The 22,330-nt window shown below is 39.0% G+C and overlaps 1 protein-coding gene across 1 annotated transcript in view; it reads left to right on the top strand.

The window, feature by feature from the left end:
- GPC6 (glypican 6) overlaps nt 1–22,330 on the top strand; it is a 527,821-nt gene that overhangs the window by 455,300 nt on the left and 50,191 nt on the right. Inside the window, exons 5-6 of the mRNA XM_017732639.1 lie at nt 7,224–7,367; nt 11,631–11,660. Coding sequence (XP_017588128.1) covers nt 7,224–7,367; nt 11,631–11,660 — 174 coding nt within the window. The remainder of the gene's footprint in view (nt 1–7,223; nt 7,368–11,630; nt 11,661–22,330) is intronic.

Below are 22,330 nucleotides of genomic sequence, written 5' to 3'. Positions count from 1 at the left end.
TCTCTGATTACCAGACCTCAGTTTGATAGAGTTTTGTCTGGATTCTGACACAAAGAAAAACAGAGCTAATGATACCAGCTTCCTCCTTTCCATTTTTAATGTGTGTGTGTATACACAGATCACCACCACCTCTGAACCCCATGTTAATAAGATCCTTCGAATTCAGTACCAGGTGCTGTTGAGCCAATAGTCAACAATTAATGGCTTTGCCTTAATATTCATCAGTGCACTGTGGCTGAAATTCTAAAGTCAACAGTTTGCCAAGTTCTGTGCATTAGGAGCTTCTATCTTCTGTTTAACTCCCAGTAACTTAGGTGCTGGCCAGACTGACATCTAAGTCAGTGATTTTCCATTGCTTGGAAGGAAGCTGCTGTAGCTGGGAAAAAAGTGGGGACAAAAGGCAGGAGCCTGAGGTTTATATTCTTCCTACCAACCCAAAATTAGATGCTTTTTATGGCCCCAGTGCTGTAGGTTGCTAAGAGTTTCCTTCAATATGCCTTTTGCTTTCAACCTACATGACATTCCTTGGATTTTAAAAGCAGTCTACATCCTGCTTGATGAGACTGTATTCTGGCATCAGTGATCAAGGCATTTAACAGCCAAATTCTCTCAAATATTTTGGGAATTAAAGGCTAGCTTCAGTGAACTCAGCCCTTACCTCAAAAAAGAAACAAAAATATATTTTCACTTAAAACTCACCCAAGGCCCAGGTGTATTTTGTTTTCCTTTTTACTTGTTTGGTTTTCACAGTTTTTTCATTAGCTGGAAAGCTGCAGCCCCTGCCAGAGTCCAATGACATTTCGCCATGAACTCCTCTCACAACTTGTTTGTAGCAGAGCAGACTGTTTCTCCTGTCCCTCAAAAATATTTTATTTGCTGTAAAGAGTAATAGCAATGCCATTTGCAATGCAAAAGTTTTTCCTGTAAGAGAAACCTTAGACAATATTTTTTTAATCTTGCAGAACAGAAAAGAAATTATATCAGCAAAATTTATTTTATTATATTTTCATAGATAACAGAACTGTCTATGCTGGAGGGACCTTTGTATATTCTCTGTAGACCATTATTCGCCTGAAATATGATTTCCTTGATCTCCTAGGGTTACATCCATCTTTTTTCATGTAACATGGAAACGCTTTACCCTTTAAAAAAAAGGCAAAGGCTTTGGGTGTAGTGCTGTCCTCTTTTGTGCCAGGTCAGATCTGTAGAGATGATATACAAGCAGACTTCGAATCCATCCTCTGTTGTCTAATTTTCCCCTTTACACATACTGACCACTTAGAGCTTCAGTGGAAATGACAGATACCTCACCAGATGTAATGGGGTGCATGGAATGCAATTGCAGACCTAATGTGGGAGAAAAGACACTCTCATCAATTAATCTGAGATGCCACTCAGAAAGCTTCAAGCAGGGTGTTGAAATTATGATATTTTCTATTTTCTCATTCTTCGGACAATTGTGTACCTTATATTTGACTGTACCTACTGAAAAATGTGGTGACTAGGAATCATAGGTATTTTTCCACAAGTCAGTCAGTGCCTTTTTAGAGTGGAAAAATGACGATGCACTAATAATGTTACGCCAGCAACACACACGTACACATAGATTATATTTTACCACTGACATGCAGCCTTTTCTAGCTAAAAATCTGGTTGATGTCTGGGAGAAGACTCTATGCTGTATTCAGTAGAATTTTTGGCCATGTTATATAATATTGCTTTTCTTGTAAAAGGAGTGGAAATTAATGAAAACAAAAAGTTTCTTCCTCCAGGAGCTCTCACTTATTTCATCCTCTTTTTAGGCAGAAGACACAGAGTTTATTTAATCCAAAATCCAGCACTCCTGTTTCAAATAATTGTATAAAATTGTCCTATTCCAAAAGTCCAAGAAAAAGCCAATGACTTAACAATTAATCAGTGCAGAAAGTCAAGGCTTATTGCTTGAGTTCACTCCTTGTCTTTCATTTCTTTAGGAGATACAAACCCTCTGTCTTCCTGTTTTGATGGCTGCACATCAATATTGAGACAGAGAATTATAGAGATACCACAGGTATCTCTCCTATCTGTGTACTGCCCACCAAGGACATTCAGACTTAGATGTATTCCAGTATCTCTCACTGAATAAAATGGAGCATCTCTGTTCCTAGGCCATTAACTTTTCTTGTTTGTGTGATGATTGTAGTTTGACTCTTCTAGCACACATTTACCATGTGCTACTATTACGTTAAGATCCTCCAATTCATGCTGAGGCTGCAATCTTTCTCTGTTTTCTTGGTATTTCTCAGCAGTTTATATTCAGCACTGGCTGTCTAGGAAGTCTGACTCCAAATCTCTAAGCTTCTTGGCTGCTCACCCTGCACAACTGTCATGTCCCTAAATGACAGCCACACAAGGTTCTTATTTTGCCCCAGGAAAAGTCCCATTCCTGACAGCTGTGACATCTGGAGATGCTTGTCAAAAAGAAGCAGTGTTATAGAAAGTCAGACCCCAAGGCCCAAGGCCTTTCTGCTGGAGGAATCTATGTGCTCTGAATATGCCCAAAGTTTCCCTTCTCCAAGAGAAGACAAGAACTGAAGATCATCAAAACCAATTTCCATCATCTGACACCTGCAGCCATTGTTACAGAGTACCTTCCTCAAACCAAACCACACAGAGTGCAAAACAATCAGCCTGGGCTGCCTGAGATGCCTCCCAAGACATCAGTACCTTTTAGGAACAGGCTTTGCAATCTGGATCTGCCCAGACTAGAGTAGTGTTCCCTGAAGGTTGCCTCTGGCAGAAGTCAGGGTACAATAGATTTACCTTGAATTTCTCCTTATAGTATCTGAGACAGGCTATACTCTTTATTGAAATCTCTTTGTTATTCTCCAGTGACAGCTTTTTTGTCTTTTAACAATGTAGTGACATACTCAGTGCTCAGAAACATGTTGATTATTTCTCAGGCAAAATTTTTACATTTTGTATATTGTTTCCCGAGGTTCAGCTCATATCCAAGACGCAGCCATAGCATGCATTTACCTTATTCTCATTCTCATTCTCCCTGAGGTAATTCAGGTAGTCATATTCAGAGAGTCATAACATATAAATGCTCATTTCAATCTTGGCCAAAACAAGCATGTTTTTTGAGAGCCTTCATAATTTTCCCATGAGGCTGTAAGTACCATCACCTTTGATTCCTGCTTCAAGTCAAAAAGTAAATGCTACATCTGCTCCATTTAAAAAAAAACATGAATGTTTACTAGAGATAACTGCAGAGATTGCTCATTCACAAGTGGAGGAAAACTCAAAAAACAGCACAAAAGATGTTGTAACATCCTTTTTTTTCCAAATTGAGAAAATTCCTAATCTGGTTGCATCAGCATAATCATGTCTCCACTGCTGCTCAAAACACACCATATGGAACTATTTTCTGCAACAGTCTGGTCCTGTACAGGTATGGTTGAGTGCTGTAAGAGTCATTTGGCTGCCATGACCAGATATTTCCACTTTCATATAGTCTGTCCCATAACTGAGTTTCCCCTTAGTAAGCCTTAAATCTGCTTTTATCTGAATTGATGGATGTGCCACTTTAACCTATAAATGTATGTTCCTTCTCAGCAATTACTTCAGCTAAATGGATGAATGAGCTCCATGACATAGCAGACTACCTATGCATTATTTATAAGGAGGATATCTTCACAGAACTACATCCAAGGTTCTTCTTAAAATAGTCCACAAGTTTCATGTTAAGAAAACCTCTTCATTTATCTGTGTTCTTTCCAGAGCTCTGTGCAGGAAAAATATAATGGCATTTCAGGTAAAAAAATCAATGCTATTCTATCTGAAGAGTCAATGGAGCAGAATCATGTAGAGACACTCAACTGGAAACATTGAGCACTAGCACATGGCTCAATAACAGTATGACCCAAGCCTTCACAGAGAACACACTGTTATCTTCCACAAAAATTCAAAACTTCATAATCTCCTGGGAAAAGGGCTCTTTTTTCTACAGTATCTACATCCTAGTCCTGAAGTAGATATTTCCATTTAGTCAGCTCAAGAGATACAATTCTTCACTGGCTCTGTTGACTTGTTCTCATGGCTTGGTTCATATCCCTGACCATAGAGATCTGGTCCATTTGAGCTTTAACTGCAGTGCAGTGGGGAGTGGTTTTGTGTTAAGACAATCTTAAGAGGTATCTTGGATATTCCAGGATATCACAAACTACTGTAGATGCTGATGAGAGAGAAACAGAAGGAAGCTTTGCGCTCCACTATCTTAGATGTTTAGCTTAAAATGTAGACACACACATGATGACACCTAAATTTAGCTTTTTTAATTTCAAATGGAATCCATTCTCTAAATTCAGATGAAATGGACTGCACCAGTTATATATAAAATGCAATTTTTTAGAGAGTGGATTTATGCTACCAATTCACAGCATGTGTAATGAAACACCTGAATATTTTTCCAGAAATTGTTCAATATCTCTGAGTAGCATTGTAAAGAAAGTATTTCATGTTCTTCTTCTTAGGAAGCATATGTTAATATCAGTTATCAGCTTTACATTTTGTGTTCTGTCACTTAATACCAGGATGCAAATTTAAAAATGTCTCTTTTGCACTCAAAATTTAGTTGCTGAATATTGTATCCTTACTGCATTTCTGTTAGGTCATTTAACAAACAAGTTTTTTCTTTTTCTGTGATATAAATATTACTGTCTAGTTTCCATCTCTGTTATTGTCTGCCTGTATGTGAATTTGTTTGTATAAAACCACTTGCTGTAACTATTTGTATGAAGCTAAATGCCACGAAGTCTCTGTTGGGTTTTGTTCAGTGCATCATAAGAAAGATGAAATATAAATTATATAGACTTGCAGTTGCACCACATGGTTATACAAGTAGCTTAACAGTCACACACTGGGAAATTTAAGGAGAAGTGCCCTCACTTGCCTTTCTCCTGAGAATCTAGTTGTATGTTTTGGACAATTGTCACTTGCGTTGTGAGCAAATACCTGGTTGCTTAATTGAGTAAATGGGATTTCATAGATATCTAAAAAACAATTATGTTTTCAGTGCATAACTTATCTCGAGTCAGAAGAAATATAAGTAAAGTTTTGTAAGTGTAATTCATGCTCTTAACATATAGATTTCACCCTTTAAATTGTACAGTATCCTACACAATCATGTATAAATTTTGAATATTAATCTTAGTTGAATTTTCTTCACAGAGGAAAAGTAAGATTCTTTCCTGATGAAAGATTTAGAGCTTTACAAGCTAAAATAATTTTTCTTTGTAGATTGAATTAATTTATTGTCCAATAGTCCTCATGACTTGGGAGGCTTGAAACTCTTAAAATAGATATCCTCAAACCAGACCAAACAGTATTCCACTCATAAATTAAAAATCCCAATGGCCATACAACAGCTGACTTGCTGGACTTTGAGCCAAAGCAGACCTGATGATTGGACATATATTTAGTATGAATCAGCTTCTTTCAGCAAATTTTGAATCTTTTGGGGCCTCTAAATTAACATCAGGAAACCTAACTGAGAGCCAATTTAATGTACCCTGAAAGAAACAGAAGTTGCACCATGGGCATGGGTCACTCTTCCACAGGGTGCAGTCCTTCAGGCACAGCCTGCTCCAATGAGGGTCTCCCCCAGGGCCACAAATCCTATCAGGAAACCTTCTCCAGCATGGGCTCCTCTCTCCATGGGTCTTCAGGCCCCTGCCAGCACCCACCTGCCCTGGTGTGGGTCTGTTCCACGGGCTGCAGGTGGATCTCTGTATCCCCATGGACCTCCATGGGCTGCATGGACACAGCTGCCTCGCCATGGTCTGCACCACGGGCTGCAGGGGAATCTCAGATCCTGTGCCTGGAGCACCTCCTGCCCCTCCTTCTGCACTGACCTTGGTGTCTGCAGAGCTGTTCCTCTCACATGTTCTCACTCCACTCTTCTCTGGCCAATATTACATCTGCACAATGACTTGTCTTCCTTCTTAAATATGTTATCACAGAAGCATTGCTGTCATTCCTGATTGGCCCAGCCTTGGCCAGTGGCACATCTGTCCTGGAGCCAGCTGGCATTGGGTCTGCCAGACATGGGGGAAGCTTCTGGCAGCTTCTCACAGAAGCCACCCCTGTAGCAGCCCCACTATGAAAAGCTGGCCACACAGACCCAACATAGCCACACAAAAAAGAGTAATTTGGTCCTACAATCAAAACACAGCATCTGCATAGTTTTCACCTCCATAAAGATCATTCAAACTGTCTGTGTATGGCATTAGGGTTTTGTATAATATATCGTATGAGAAATTCAATTTTTTTTTTCTTTTGAATGGAGGCAAAATGTTGAAACAGACAAAATACAATGGTCACAAAACCAGAAGTTTGGTTCTAAAACTGTAAAAGTTGATATGAAGGCAAACACTAGGATTCTACTTCATGAGAGCACTTGAAAATTTTAACTCTGTGGATATGCTACCTCTTTTTGGATGTGCAGCTTGTGTGACAATGCCTCTGGGAAATATACTTGATATCCAGTAATCAAAAGTGTCCTCTGTGTCCTTTAGTACCAACCCTTCAGTACACAATACTGAAACTTTTTTCCAGATGGAAGTATATGAAAAATTTCATAACCCTGAACATTATTTTTTATATGCAGAAAACAAACACACTAGCAGAAAATAATTATCACTATTGGCCATTCAGTGTGCCTCACCCCTCTTCTAGGGAGAGATTGGTAGGGAATAAGAAAGTTATCCAGTTACAAGACTATTTTATCATTGACCTTTTCTCTAAGGCTACAAATAAGATTGCAAGGTAGAAAGAGCTGTAGGTAGGGATTATAGATGACCTGTGATTCTGGGTAAATACCACATTTTAACAAAACTGAAAACAGCTATCAACTACATCCTGCCACAAAGGACATCCTTCTGTACCTTTTTCTTCCCGAAAAGACAGCAATTAAGATGCTTTCAGATGTTAATTTCTCATAATAATCACCTTCTTAAATTAAGGAGGTTTTAAGGTCCCTATATGTTTCTATACCTTCATCAAGTGATTAATAATGCTAAATTATTAACCTGAGTTTTAATGCAGGCCAAGCACTCAATTCACTAGTATAAAAATGTCAATCAAATCTTGTTTCGAGTATACGGAAGAAAGAATAAAGAGGCTACAAAATACCAGCTTCTCTTTTTTTGTGATTTTCATATAACCAAGAATGTCTTTTTCAGGTTTTCCAAGGATGTGGCCAACCTAAACCAGCACCTGCCCTGAGATCTTCCCGTTCTGTCCCTGAAAATTTCAATACCCGATTTAGACCATATAACCCAGAGGAGCGACCTACAACTGCAGCTGGCACAAGTTTGGATAGGCTGGTAAGGCAAAATACATTCCATTTTCAAATTAGTACAAAAGGCTTGGTTATATACCAGAAGGTGGTAATCTCCAGATTTAATAATTTTATAATCACTCTTTATAGTTTCTTTGCCAGCTGTTCCAGCATTCAGTAAAGCTTTTTAGTCCATTGGAAGTGGTATAGAATTTCATTGTAGGAGAGCAGTATGACTCAGTTTTTATGTATTAGAATTGTTAGAAGAGAATAAACTCTTTCCTAAAGGCCAAAAACCACATAGGCCTTTGCAGGTACTTTGTAGTATAAATTACCTTTCAAAAGTGGTCTACAACAATTTTTTTTTTTTTAATTAAAAAAAGGTTATGTATTAAGGCCATTTTTATCACCTAGTTCTTAAACGTACACCCTTGCAAAGGCACATCAATTTGTGTCACTTGTTTACTTAATTATAAAATTATCACTGCTTTATTTCCATCCATCTCAATATTTGACTTTAATCAGCTAAAACTTCAGTAATCATTAATCTTGCTTTACTTATTCAATCATTTGGAAAAAAAATGCCATAAGATTATTTTCTTTTCTACCAATCATCGGATTCACATTTCAGACTTCAATGGTCCTGCTATTTATACATCTATAGATTTATAGAGGGCTAATTACTACAGCGGTTAGTACTATCCCAGCAATTGTCTGTAGGTAAAACTGATGAGCAAAACTGAGGAGCTTCTGATTTTAAGAATCACATGCCCACAGCTTTTTGCTGCACACTTGCAGAGCACTGGTCTATCTTGTCAAAGAGAGTACCCAAGTATACCAATGCAGATGAGGACCTGAGTATCTTCTTTGCACCATCATTCATCAAATTCCTGTAGTGTCACAGCAGTTTTTCACAGTGCCAAGTCTTTCCAATCACTTCTATCTATGTTGTACTCTATCTACTCTATTCTGTCAATTTTTATGGGAACTCAATAAGAAAATAACATGGCATTTCCAGTCAAGACATGGGATCACCCTGCAGCAAAAAGCAGCATTTGTTAGTTCTCTGCTTTTCTGGAACCAGTGTAGCCTGGTTATCCTAAAAGGAGAAGCAGAGGAGATGCTTACCTCCACTGTACACTCAGGTATTTCTACCCCCAGCACATTCATAGTGCAGTGTAACATCTCAGGCTAAAAATCTGACTAGCAATACTCAATCTATATTTGATGGGATCTTAATTTTACCCTTTCACTTTAGATTCAGAGAACCAGTCCTTCTGCATTGTTCAGAGTAGAGGCCTGAATCTTAATCTAGAATTGGCCAAGGTGAAGTGAAAAGTCACCAAAGTCTTTAGGTTTCAATCATGCTTTGCCAAATCTAAGGTTGCGAGCAGCTGAAATTGGACAAAGTGCATAAAAAGGAGGGGGCTGATAGCACAGCTCAGCTTGGATTATTCTGATGATATAAGAACAGTTGAAGTGTTTTAGTAATGAAAAAGGGAGGTTTAAGATACATTACATATTGACATAAGAAGAATACTTTTAAACACATTAATATACTTTTAAAAATACTAAATTGCGAAATACTGAGCAGCATCCTGAATAAAGCAGAGATGTGTCCTATGCTGGCAGCCTTTAAAGGCTGTAACTAATGAAAGTTGCCAATGCAGATAATTCTTTATAACTCCTGATAACTTACAGACTTTGAAAGAGGAACTTATCTCCATATGATGTAACTAGCTTTATTCATGAATTATTTCAGGAAAAAAACAAGGAGTTTAGTATTGCTGCTGTTAATTTAAAAAATGTTCAAATCAAAATCTTATATCCTGTTCTTGCTGATGGTATTTAAAATAATGACTATTTATGGTCTGTTAATGATGGGTGTTGGTACCAAATCCGTCTTCAAATGGCAGTGATGAATGTGTTGTCTCCTTCTGGGCTGGGACCAACCATCTCTCAGTTCAGAGATGGCTGCTGATCTCAGTGGAGCTAGGAAAGGTAGTTTATGTGGATTAGAGCAGACGGCCTTATTTCAGAGCTGTAATCCCTTAGCAGCTCTTGGGAAAGGTCACTGCCTGCATCTCACACCATCTTGGGTAATTTTATCCAGAAGGATATAAATACTACACTCCTGCCTCACAGAAACACCATTTGACCTGTCTGTGTTAGAACCGCAGCTTTTCATGTGCTGAATCATTCCCTGAATGACGTATCTCTCTTCATTAACTACAGCCAGAGCTTGGAGGACCAGCTTCATTTAGATACTCCTAACCCTTGCATTGCTAACAAGATGTAAGGAGAACCCCACGCACGGCAGTTTTCTTGTCTACACAAGGATCATTTTCTATTGCAAACTTAATATAAATACACTGCAATATTAGTATTTTGTTGGTATTTTCAAACACTTAAAGACTGTTTTGATTATTATAGATATAAGAAACAAGTCTTTTCTTGTGATTCAGAAAACAGTTCAGTATTATATTAATGCTTTTAGAAGTCCATTCTGGAGTTTGTATTCATAAAACACTGTCAGACCACTTGACTTTAAACTGTCACCACGAAGTCCAAACATATAGTTACAAAAAACTCAAAAGAAATGACAAACCATTCTGCTTTTATCTGTCTTTGACAGCAGAAGAAACCAAGTTTAAAAAATATTTCATCTGCATCTCAATGTTATACAAACATGCAGCAAATCTGAACCGAATTCTGTTTTAGTCCTGCTCATATCCCCACTTATAAGCTTAATTCAGTTGAGCGTATTTTATCAGATATGTCACACAAAGCAGCCCTCATAAGAAGCCTACGCTGGAATCACCAGGTACTTAACCCATCTGAGAAAGTGCTCCTTTATCCTTGCCTGAACTTATGTGATTAATCCAGCCATTCAATTTCAAAAGGAGAGAAGGTGATTTCTCTATATTATCGTCATAGCTGTAACAAGTAAGGCTTAACAAAGAAAAAATAGACCAAAATAAATTATATTTGATTTATATGGAAAAATGTGGAAAAAAATTAAATATCCCCCCAAACCTGTGGTATATGTTGTTTTAAAGCAAATGATGTATTTAGGAAGTTATGTAGAGCTTGAGAGACTTATCTAAGCATGGATGAAAAGCACTATCTGAGACATTCTAGGGTATCTGAAATATAGGACCAGCAGAGGACTAAAGGAGACCAGTACACTTCTGGAGCAGTAGAGAGGAGCTGGCTTGAATACACCACAGAAGCTCAATCAATTCAAGATACATATGCTCAGAAAATTCAATCACATCTTCACAGCACTGGGCCTAAAAGTCAGGCTCTTTCTGAAGTCAATGGAGAGAGACACACATCTTTGGAGAGTGATTCACCCCATCTGTCACAGACACCTCTCAAAGACTGGGAAATAAAAGACTCAGTTTGAATATCCACATGTAGATAGACAAGACTGAAATGCCTTGGAGTATTTAAGTCATCTAACTGAGCTGGAAGATAGAACAGTAATTTGAGATGCATATGCTCCCCTGGACTGGCAGCTGAAGTCTGGATAATATTCACTATGAGGCATCCAAGTGGGAGAACAGAACTGAGCCCCAGCTGTTCTCTGCAGGTTGCACTATGTGAAATTCAGCTACATAAATATAGTCACCTAATGCTCTTTGAGATGCCTGTGGTCTTCAAGATGTCCAAAGGTGAAAGAGAGGTTACAGGAGACCTGGCTGGAAGTAAGATAGAATATCTCAGATCTGCTAAATTCACTTACCTTGCCTACATTTAGATAACTGTATTCCACCTTATACTGACTGTAACAGAAGCAAAAATGAGGACTTTTTTGATTCAGTATAGAAATCCGTAGTGCAGATACCTAGAACCAGCTATCTTGATTTGAGTCCGGATGACTGTAGTTTTTACTGTTAACAGAGAGAAATAAAGGCCTTCATTCAGTTGTCTAAGCATGTGGCAACTGAATTGAGATCAAATATTTCTAAAGCACAATTCATCTCATCCTAAGGTATACATTTGAACAGCTCAGAGAAATCTTTCCATATCCCTCTACTACGAAAGTGACCATCTTAGTTCAGGCATCTAGCAAGTACACCCAAAGATCAGTAAATTCAAAAACTGTCAGAAGTTAAATAATTTTAACCACTGAGCTCACCCCGCTTCTGTAGAGCATGATCTAAATTTTCTCATTTAAAATCAACTGCTTATAAAGACTCATTATCTTCTCTGTGGTTGCCTGTTTGGTATAACCTGTGGTTTATTTTGTTTTGTTTTGTTCTGTTTTTCTGTTCCCTGAATCTGTTTCCCTCTTGCTTCCCAGAGGACTATCTGGAGGACAATGCAACATGGTGTAAGCTTTGGTATTTTTATTCTTCACATCATTTCCATTTGTCTTAAACAAGTGTTTTGTCCAGCATTGTACAAAGTTTCATCTTCACCATCTTTACTTTGTGTGTGTGTCTTGTAGGCTAAAATACTAGCAGTTCTTTCTGTAATTTTGCATTCTGACTAATTTTATTTTGCCCAGAGCCGCTGCTGCCTTCCAGTATTTTTCTCTCACCTCGAGGATGATGCCTCATCCCCAGAAAGGGGCTATGTACTCCTCCAGTGAAATAAAAACTGGTGTAAGCATCCCCATGGTCTCAAACCCCACAAGGGCATGTCCAGCAATGCAGACACTGCCGTAGCATTCAGCTCTGAGTCCTCTGCCCAGAGCAATGGAAATGAGCTCCCAGGCCTTCCTGGGCTCTCTCCCTAAAACTGCCTCTGTCTTGCTGTCCAATCTCCTTATGCTTTACAGCTTCATAAGTTTTTGTGGCTGTTAGAGGTCCCTGGTTCCAAACAGAAAACCCTCCTCAGCAAAGTTCATTCAGCACAGCCCAAGGGGAAGGCAGGAATACTGCACAGATTTGCATTTAGCATGGACTTAATAGTCCAGCTTCTTAGCAGGACTAATTAGTCTACAGAGAGCACCATGCTAATACAGCCGTGCTGCCTCCTGCATTTGAGCTGCCCCAAGTACCTCTGTGTCCACCACATCAGTGTACAGCAGTGCTGTCTTAATGCTGCTGGAATTTCTCCCGAGAACATACTGCAGCCTGACCTGGCTGGACGTGTATAAAATAATTCCACATTTTCTTTCAGTACGACATGGAAGTTTTCTTGATTTTTCACCAGGGAGCTGATGCACTATTAAACGTATAATACATAATGCACATGCATACTATGGAGACAGGCAACTCAGAAATTGGCCGTGGCATTCATGGGTGATTTGCATTCAAGTACAGCACAGTGGCTGCATAAATTAGTGGATGAGCATGCACCCAGTCTGAGAAAGAACACCTCTCATGCTCTTTACCCTGGGGAGGGGAATATACTTTCCTACAAAGCGTGACACCTGGGGAGGTGTCACGCTTTGTAGGAAAACGTTATTTTAGAGTCCCTTCTGATTTCCTTAAAGTAAAAGTAGATAAAGTCTCAATTTTCGTGAGGAAAATACCCTGAACTACCCTTTTTAGGAATAAATTGGGATGTACTTTTAAGTCTCTTTTTAATTTTTTTATTCCACTGTGCTGTTTTTTGTTACAGTGAAAAAATGCAATAGTAACCTAACAAATCTCTTGTGAACAATTTCTTCCCAGTGTTCCAAAACTACATGAAATAGAAAAGGTGACTTCAAAAAATATAATCTGCTTTGCATTTTAACTATAAAAGACTAAAAGTAGCAGGACAGTATTCAGACATGGGTCTGAATTGCCCAGGGAATCCTCCAAGGCACTCTTGAAAGTGAAGTTTTCATATCAGTTCTGTTAGAATCCATTTAGTCTGGAATCTAGAACTGTTAAATATATGCCGTGATAGCACAATTTTCCTGGGATAGGATGTTTATCTTCAACATTTTTTTCCTCAAGAGACCCTAAAATAAAATCCAGAAAGTTGAAATCTTAGAGGGTTTAAAGTTCTGAGATTAATTTTCAAAATATCTTCTTCATACTGAAGCCATAGGATAAGATACAAACAATGAGCCTGTAAAATACATCATAAATCTGGAGTTTTGAGTCACTCTCTTAAAGGCTGAAGATGACAGGCTTGCACAAGTGTTTTAGAAGCCCACTGGCTTCCCACAGGCTACTCCCCCACAACCCTTAGATGCTGTGCTGTTTGATTTGATGACCCTGGGTGATGTTAATCAGCAGATGATTCCTGTAAAACATAAAATGTACAGCTTCTCCAGTTTTTCGTTTTGCATGTTTAGACAGAGTCCTGTTTCTTATTAGCTGTTTGGACACAATATGCACAATGAATAAATATATTTTACAACATTAGTTGGGGGTCATTTGGTGTTAGATTAAGGGTTTGACTGGTTCTCCAAAAAGGTTTGCTTAGTATCAAGTTTTGTTTAGTCTCAGTTTCTGTCTCACAAGAATATCTAAGTTTAAGTCTTTACAATCTTATTTTCCCTCATGGTTAATACCAGTTCCAAGTGGCAAAGGTGGATGAATGATGGTGGCGGTCAGAACCCTCCTGGGAGACCTGACAGAGTCCTGTTTTTAAAAATGGTGATATTATTCCATCCCCCAGTTGAATGGTTGTACATGCTGCTGTATCTGATGCATTGCATTCCTAACGTGCGTGAGGTGGTTACTAAGACAGAGCTTTGTTACAGTGGTTGCCTCAGTCTTCATGTGAAATGGGTCTGCCTGCTGTTCAGACCCTGACCAGCATGGGCAAGGAAAGATCATCTCCCAACAGTAACAGGAACCACAGACCTCTACCTTAATTAGTTGTCAAAGAAAACACACAAATCTTGATTGCCATGCAGTTCCTGCCTTGCCTGAAGAGTAATGTCTCATGGAACATGATGCTTGCTTGATCATCTTTTAAAATGAACTTCTTAGTACTAGTTGGACTTCCTTTACCTGGTGGGTGTGGAGACCTACTGAGAGTCATAATCTCATTTCCAGGAAAGTCTTAGGGGTGTGAATGGTATTATGGATCACTGTTAGAGACATGGGGAATACAAAACCTGCAGATAGAATCCAGTCCTGATCACCAGACTTTCTGCAAAGAGTAAGATGAAGAAATGGTACAGTCATGGGTCTTCATTTGGTGTACATTGAAAAATTATGTGATTGCTGAACTTGGCTCTGGGGTAAAGAAAAGCAAGATATCTAGGCTAAAGTTTGCACATCTGTGCCCTATCAAACCAGATAAACATGAAGCGGGATTTATTTGTCCTAGCTTTTCATGTTTCTAGTGTTGCGATCAAAGTCTGAGCTATCAGTTCATTCCTTTACTAGTTGATGGAGATAGCAGCTCCAGACCTTGCTTAAGACACTCATTTAGGGAAGACAAGAATCTGAATCACCCCCTTCTCCCCACAGAGGATGAATAGAATCTGGATGATTAACTCAGAGATCCAGTTTGTAGATGACTAAATGTAACCGTAATTCTTGGCCTTGGAGCTAGGCTCTATGAATCATATGTGCACAAAGGAGATTTTGGTCTATAAAAGATATTGATAGATAGTACTTGTCATACTTCTAATCATACTCATTGTCATGGTATCATCAGGTACCTAGAAGGATAGCTAGACTCAAACAAAAATTGTTAATTTGAAGGCTGCACAACTTCTATTCAATGGCAATTTCACCTTGTAAATCTGGATTGAAATCTACTTCCTTCCATTTGATGTTTCAGCTTCTTCTTAATAAAGACTAGGGTTTTTTTCCTATATACAGAAAGTTTATATTACCAGCCTCTGGAAGATTAATCTAGGCAGGAAATACATTCACACTACACTTTCAGCTGGAAGATAGATCACATTTCATTGCACGTGTCTGTGCATGAATCTGTGCAGAAGGAAAAGTCAATTCTTAATGTTCTTTTTCATGATAAAGACAGACAGTGACTATATATACATCTTGTGCATTTAGTGTTTTGATATCATATTAGAAAAAAAATATGGTTTAAAAATTAGTGGCAGGGCTTGTGTCCCCATTTGCAGTGCAGAAACCATGCTCATTTAGATGCTTCCAAATAATATGACAGTAACAGCGACGACTGCCTGCCTGCCTGCTTGGGAGGTGTTACACTGTGATGAATTCTTGCATTGTTAAGATTGGTGCAGCCAACAAGTTCTAAGTTCCCATAAAAAATGGATTTGTGATATATCATCTGTTCATCTACCGCTAGAGAATTAGAGGGTCCTTTTTTGTGGAAGTGACTACAGAATATAAAATGTCTTTCCACAATGAAGTTAGTTGTGCACAAGTGCGGATGCCAAGAGAGAAATTAAGACTTTGGTAATTTCTAAATTAGTTGCAAATAGTGAATCTCACTCTCCAAAGAAAAACATGTTTTATGCTTTACTGGCAATTAGTTTTCTCCAGCCTTTGCAGATTGTTTTATTTTATTAGACTGCAGCACATGGATATATTGTGAACTCGTAACAGGAGCGTGCAGTGCTGGACTCCACTTAGAAAAAAGAGTAGGTTACAGCAGACTGAAACTCATTTCCCAAACTAAACATCTCATATGTTTTTCTTTGATTGTAATAGACAGAAAATGGCGCTTTATGGACTTTAATGTGTATTACTAGTGGCTAAAGAGGAGGTAAAATACAAGCAATAGAAAGGTTTATCTGCCTTACAAATGGTGACCCTTTTGTGAACCTTCTTTAGTCAAAACCGAGTATTTTATGTTAGGAAAGATTTCCTGAATTTTTTTCCTGCTCTTATGTCCAGTCCTTCAGCCATATCAATGTATCAATCGAGGTTGTTTGGATAGCAATACAGGATGCTTCTATAATGCAGAGCAGCATATAAACAGTAAATCTTGCATGGCTAGTTACAGATGTTCTTTGATGGGAAAGCCAAGATGATTAATAATACTGGGGAAGGGAAAAGGCATGAATTCATCACATCAAATTGTATCCATCATTAACAGAGGACAAGCCTAAGATTGTTCATCTGTGAGCAAACCCAACAGCATTTGCTGGATCCTAGGTGTGGGTGTAGATCCTAGCAACCTCACAGGTCCACATTAGGGCAAAATGAGTAGCTCACATATTACCAGTTCAGACGCTTAGTCAACATGGAAAATAGGAGAACAGCTGCAAGACACTTCAACAGATCCTATTCTGGACACTGGTGAGTACTGAGGTGCATGGTAATAGAGAACTCCGCCTACAGGATTAGGATTGAGTAGTATGGACTCCTTGCTCAGCTGGTTAGGAAAACAGGCATTTTCAGAGGGTAATTCCCAGTCTAATGTAGATATCTGCCAGAGATTGCATTAATAGCTCTGTGGAAGTGCCAATGTTTCTTTGTCAACTATGAAGAACTTTAGGCTTGACAAGGAATTTCGGTTACAGAGGGCTAGAGTTGAGTTAATCTAACTCTTCCTGAGCAGTCAATACCTGACTTCTCCACAAACAGACCTAGCAAAGTGAAAGGGACTGAGAATTAGAATTAGGGACTCAGATGTACTCAACTGGGAGCTGAGTAGAAGCTCACAATTTCACCATGTTCCAGTGGCTTTGTGGTCTGGTGACAGCAATCATAAATTACCATTGTGTACATGTCTTTGTTGGTTTTCTTGGGTCTTGCTGCTTCTGCACTGAATGTATGTCATGTAAATGTTATTTCTGGCACAAAAGAAATGGAATTCACTGTGTCTGGTTCAATGTCTAATATAGGTGCTCTGTGGAACTGGGTTTGTTAATCTTTCATAGTAGCAGTGGAGAGCTAGTCAAGGGGGTCAGTAACAGACAGACATCATTTGCTGAAACACAGGTGTCATGATAAGGAACATTCCCTGAACTATCTAGGCATCTGCAAAGAGCTAAGTGATGTGATAAAGGCCATACAGTTCTTGCACCTTCTGGATGCTCTAGAGGACTCCAACATGGCATTAAATTCATTTGTACCTATAATGAATGAGGGATCTGGGACCTACTCATAAGATCTTAAATTAGACCAAAATGAGACAGCTGGCAACTTGACTAACTCTCTAGATGCCACTGACTAAGAGGTCACAGGCTTTCCAGAGAAACCTCGCTTGAGGTTCTCAGGTATGGTGCGGGACCTGTTTGACACCTGTTCTGGCATGTGGAAGAGAGGGAAGGTTTCCAAAGGCACTGGATATCTGTCTGCAGACAACTGAACTTCACTCCAGGTCTCCACTGTCTATGGCGGGTTCTTAGACACCCGGCTGACATGTCAACACCCACACTGAGAGCTTTTAAACCCAGGCAAGACTAATGCACTGCCAGATCCTGATGGACAGCTGACATTACTATTCATTGGTATGGGAACAAACCACGCTGATGATACACAGCCAGCTCTTAACAGTCCCTAGGATAATTGCCTTTGCTTTAAAGTGCTGAGAATTTTCTTTTTCTGTTATGTATTTGGACAGCATAAATACCATATCGGAACCCAAATAAAAACAGACCAGAATGAAAGTTGTTTTTCTCCTGAAACACTGAAGGCCATAAAAATATCCAGTACATAATACTAAATGTGTTACCTAAGTAACTGCTAGAGCAAGTAAAGATAAAAGCTAATTGTTTAAAGTGCGCTGTGTTTTTTAATATAACATACCTACAGTGCTCCTATATTAAAGTGGGATAGATATGGAGAAATAACAGGAATTTGAGTAATGTATTTCTTCTGCGGAAAAAAGCATCAGTCATTTAGGGGAAAAAAATCACTGCATAATAAATGAATCTGTGAGAAACTTCCTCTTCTGTGATCTTGCAATGAATGTTAATGGGCTTAAAATATCAGGGAACATTTATAGTATTAGAAATAATTTGTAAATAAAAATCATTTCAACTCTTATTCCCTCATTCAGAGGAAATCCAGTTGATCAAATGGAGATATCTAACCCTAGAGGCAGGCAGATAATGTATCCTTTGGTGTCAGTTAAGAGAAATAGGCACTTTCAGGGCACAGTTGATCTGAGCTACTTTAAAAATCTTTGTTGGATTAAGTAGCACTTGCACTTTTCAGTTCCTGCTTCTCACCATTGTCTGCAGAAGAAGATTTTGAAGCTCAGACAGGAACGCTGACATCATGTGAGATGAATTTCATTCACAGATTCTTCTTTATGGAGTCCATGGTCTGGATAGACTATGAAATTACTATCATACACCTTGATAGTATTTCTACTTGGTTTGGTTTGGCAACACTGTGTTCAGCACTGAACACATATTAAAACTATGTTCCTGTCTTGAGAACCTTAATGAGCTCTATCTTCCAGACCTTTTCTTCTGAAGTAGAAGATGCAGGATTCCCAGTCATTGCTCATTGTCTTTATATGTTCTTCTAACCATTCATTTGCACTATGGGAATGGAGCAATCCAGAAAAACAAATCAGCTGTTCCTGTAAAGCGTGATATTCATAATACTCGAGTTAACAAAATCTGAATTATAACCTGTTTGCCTCACAAGAGAAAGAGGAGAAAGCTGACATAGTCTTTCCCTTGTCACTTATGCTCAGGCAATTCAGATTACACCTCCAAGTGCAGAACGGTAGAGATGGAATACTGTCCAGGATGCAAGACTCCCAGAGACTGGGAATGTCCTCCTCTTTGTCAGATACAGAGCACTTTTGCCTGTAGTGATGGGACTGGAAAACCATGACTGTTTTTATCTGCAACCCACATTTCCCAGATTATAATGCTTACATAGTTGGGAAAGAAAAGAGGACAGCTTCTGTCTCAATCCCATCCAAATTCTTATTCAGTCCAACTTAAATTCTCCTGGATAAAGGCCTTCATTGTTAGATGGAAAATGGATAACTCAGCTCTTTTCTGCCTGCAGAGAGAGGCCTAGATTCATCATACTTTTGTCAAGTCACCCCTTGCTTGATAAAAATCAATGTGGCAAAACTGGGTCGCTTAAAAATCTCTTTTATCATGAAATCAGCCAGATATAGACATATAGGGGAAAGATGGATTGGAGAAAAAGTACTGCCTGTAAAATGTGCGGCTCACTTGGGAATGTGACTAGCTGAAAATTGACTTGGTAATGGTCTGGGACAAAACCCCTGGAATTCTCAAGCTAGTTGTGGAAGTACTTTTCAGAAATCCTATTTTCCACAGGTTGTAATGTTGATTTATTTCTGTGCTAAAATGTGAAATAATATGGCTGGCAAACATGCTTTCAGAAATCTAGAAAATAGTTAGTGATATATAGGGACATATTCTTCAATGTCATTTGTTCCTTAATGTGTCCCCATGGCAAAGGCACCATAATCACTTCAAGGCCACTCATTCCCATGCTATAACACTCTCTCTGCTCTCAGCCATTCACTTCATCAGAGAGAAAACAGAGATTAGAAGGGCGTCATTGTAAAAAGAAAGATCTGAGCAAGATCTTATAACAATCCAAAAATTTGACCTCCTCAACCAGGGTGGCCAAGGCCAGGCTCTCACTGCAGGATATGAGCCATCCTCTAAAGATTCTCAGTGGATCCTAGGTACACAAGGAAGTTGCTGAATTTTGCATCCAAAAAAGAGCCCACACACACTCTGGAAGCTCTCCAACAAATGCAAGTGAAGTTATCAGGCTTTCAGGAAGGCCTCAGATGCTGCACGGTGATCACCACAGCTGAGTTTAGACACACACCTAAATACTTTTTTCCCCATTTGAAGCACTAGAGTGTCTGATGCTTAGAACCTCCAAGTTTGTTTTACACTTACCCAGGTAGCCATTCCCTAAACGAGCTGGGAATATTTTATCCTTTTCTACTATTAGGAGTGACAAATAACAGGACTAACATTAAGGTTCTCTTTAGGATTTATTGCACTTCTGAATGCAATATTATCTGATTTTGAGACCTTACTCCTCTTGCTGTTGGCTTGCTGAAGTGTTTTCTAACAAAGTAATAGTCACACTATAATCCAGACTAATAACTAATTTCCAGCAAGGACTCCAAGGCTCAGACTTCATTTGCACAATTCACCATTTAATTTTAATGGATTGAATTGAATAGTTTGGGGAAAAGAGCAATGATAAAAACATACCTGTGAATGCTTCAGTCTTGCTGCACTGGTGGAAGTTGCCATAGTAACTTATCAGGATAAGTTAATCAAGCTTTTCCTGTTATCAGAAACCAGATGGAGAAAAGACTCCAAACTATGGATCTTTAGGCACCTATTAAAAGTCAGATTGATGTTCAGCTAGAGCTAAATAGGGCAAGGGCCAGTCAGGTAGAAATTGTAGTCATAATGTTGGTATAAAGGAATTACAGAGGAAAATGGGGTGATGAGGCACAGAAAGAAGTTTTTTAATTTTTATTCATAATATTTAAATATTATTCTGGTTCAGAAAGTTTGTTTATTTAAATAAGGTTCTAATTTTCCATATGGTTTGCTCCATCCCTTATATGACTACTATCATATTTACTTAGTCACAGCTATTTTTCTTCTCTAGTCAGTCGTGCAGGGGTGAGCCCAGCAAAACAAAATCAAATTGTCCTACTTGTCTTTCATATGCCATCATTTATATCCTGAAGGAGCCTACGCTTTCTTTCTTTTAGCTGTCTGTGCCTGGGGGGTTATTTCTGAAGAAGAAAAGCAATATGATTTTCATGGGCCAATGTGGGGATCAAAATTGTTTCTTGGACTGTGACAACAGAGAAAGGTGCTGCATTTTCCACCAAGGGTGCACTGGAGAGAGGAGGGGGACACTAGGGAGAAGCCTGTTTCCCCATGGTTCCCCTTGAACCAGAGAGGTTCAAGATGGCCAGGAATTTCAGTTCTGGGAATTGGCTGTATGCTTAGGTACAGGTTCAGGGAACATTAAAGCTCTTGAGACCTTTGCTGGAAACACAAAGTGTGTTTTTCTCTCCTATTCCCAGCAGCCAAAGAGGGCAAGCAGTAATTTTTTTACTTTTTTCCTGTACACAGAATTTTTCATTTGCCCGTAGGCTTCAGCTGTGAAAGGCCATGACAGTATGGGCACCTCTAGAGGGTGCTTAGTGCCCTGCACCTGCTGGTCTGTATCATAAGGGATGCCAGCTTAAGCACTGCAGCCTGGTAAAGATATCCTGGGGTTTTAAGTGTAGAGTGCACCATGCTGGCTGCTGCCAGGGCAGCAAGCTGTTACCCTGCACTGCAAATTCAGGGGAGGGAGGCCAAAATCATGAGCCTTGTATAGGCTTATCAATACAGAAGAAAAGCCAAGAGGTGCTTTTCACCGACACAGTCACCATCTTACAGCCTTTGGGGTGCATAGTACAAGGCAGCCTGAGATAACTTCGCTCTTCAACAAAAGAGGTACTAGTCCTGAAAGGATCCAAAGGCATCAGATGAATTTCAATTTCAACGAGCTAATCAGAAAACCCAAGGTTAGCCTGGCTTGGGAAGGTACTAAGCATCCATCTAGTTTCCATGAAGAGCACTCATCTGCACATTTTTCTTTTGATAGTTTGCCAGATTTTCCTAACTATGAAAATAAATGAGATAAAATTGCTAAAACCACCTTGAAAAGAAGTGTAAACATCACAGAGATTTGGCTTGCATAGTACATTTCTTAAAGGGCTGGAAGCCATCTGTGAGATGATGTGAGGCAAGTTATATCTTCTGAAAATAATTGAACCCAAGAAGCATAAGAGCATAAAAGGAGGATGGGTGGTCCAGTTCAGATAAAATGAAAAGTGATTCTACCTTTTCTCCCACATGTCATTGAATTAAACCATTTTCTGCATTGAAAAAATCATACTGGTTTTTTCTTATTTATTTTTGTAGATACAATTCTTTTTGTATCCTGATGCCTGACAAGAAGGGTCTATTAGCTAAGAGTTGTACAAACATACAGCTTTGGCACCAAGAACTTGAGTCAGAAATCAATTCAAATCCCAACCACCCCAACCCCTGGCTATCAAACCACACTTCCTTTGAAAAACAGGCAGGGGATATGAGTAAGGCAGACAATTCTTTTCTGTTTCCTGTTTACCTGGGTTTGGTCAGGACTAGAAAGAAACAAATATAAATGAAGTAAAGCAAGC

The sequence above is a fragment of the Corvus brachyrhynchos genome, unplaced genomic scaffold (assembly GCF_000691975.1).
Source record: "Corvus brachyrhynchos isolate BGI_N302 unplaced genomic scaffold, ASM69197v1 scaffold12, whole genome shotgun sequence".
NCBI lineage: Eukaryota > Metazoa > Chordata > Aves > Passeriformes > Corvidae > Corvus > Corvus brachyrhynchos.
The sequence above is the reverse complement of the archived record's forward strand: the minus strand, read 5'-3'. Positions and strand labels throughout refer to the sequence as shown.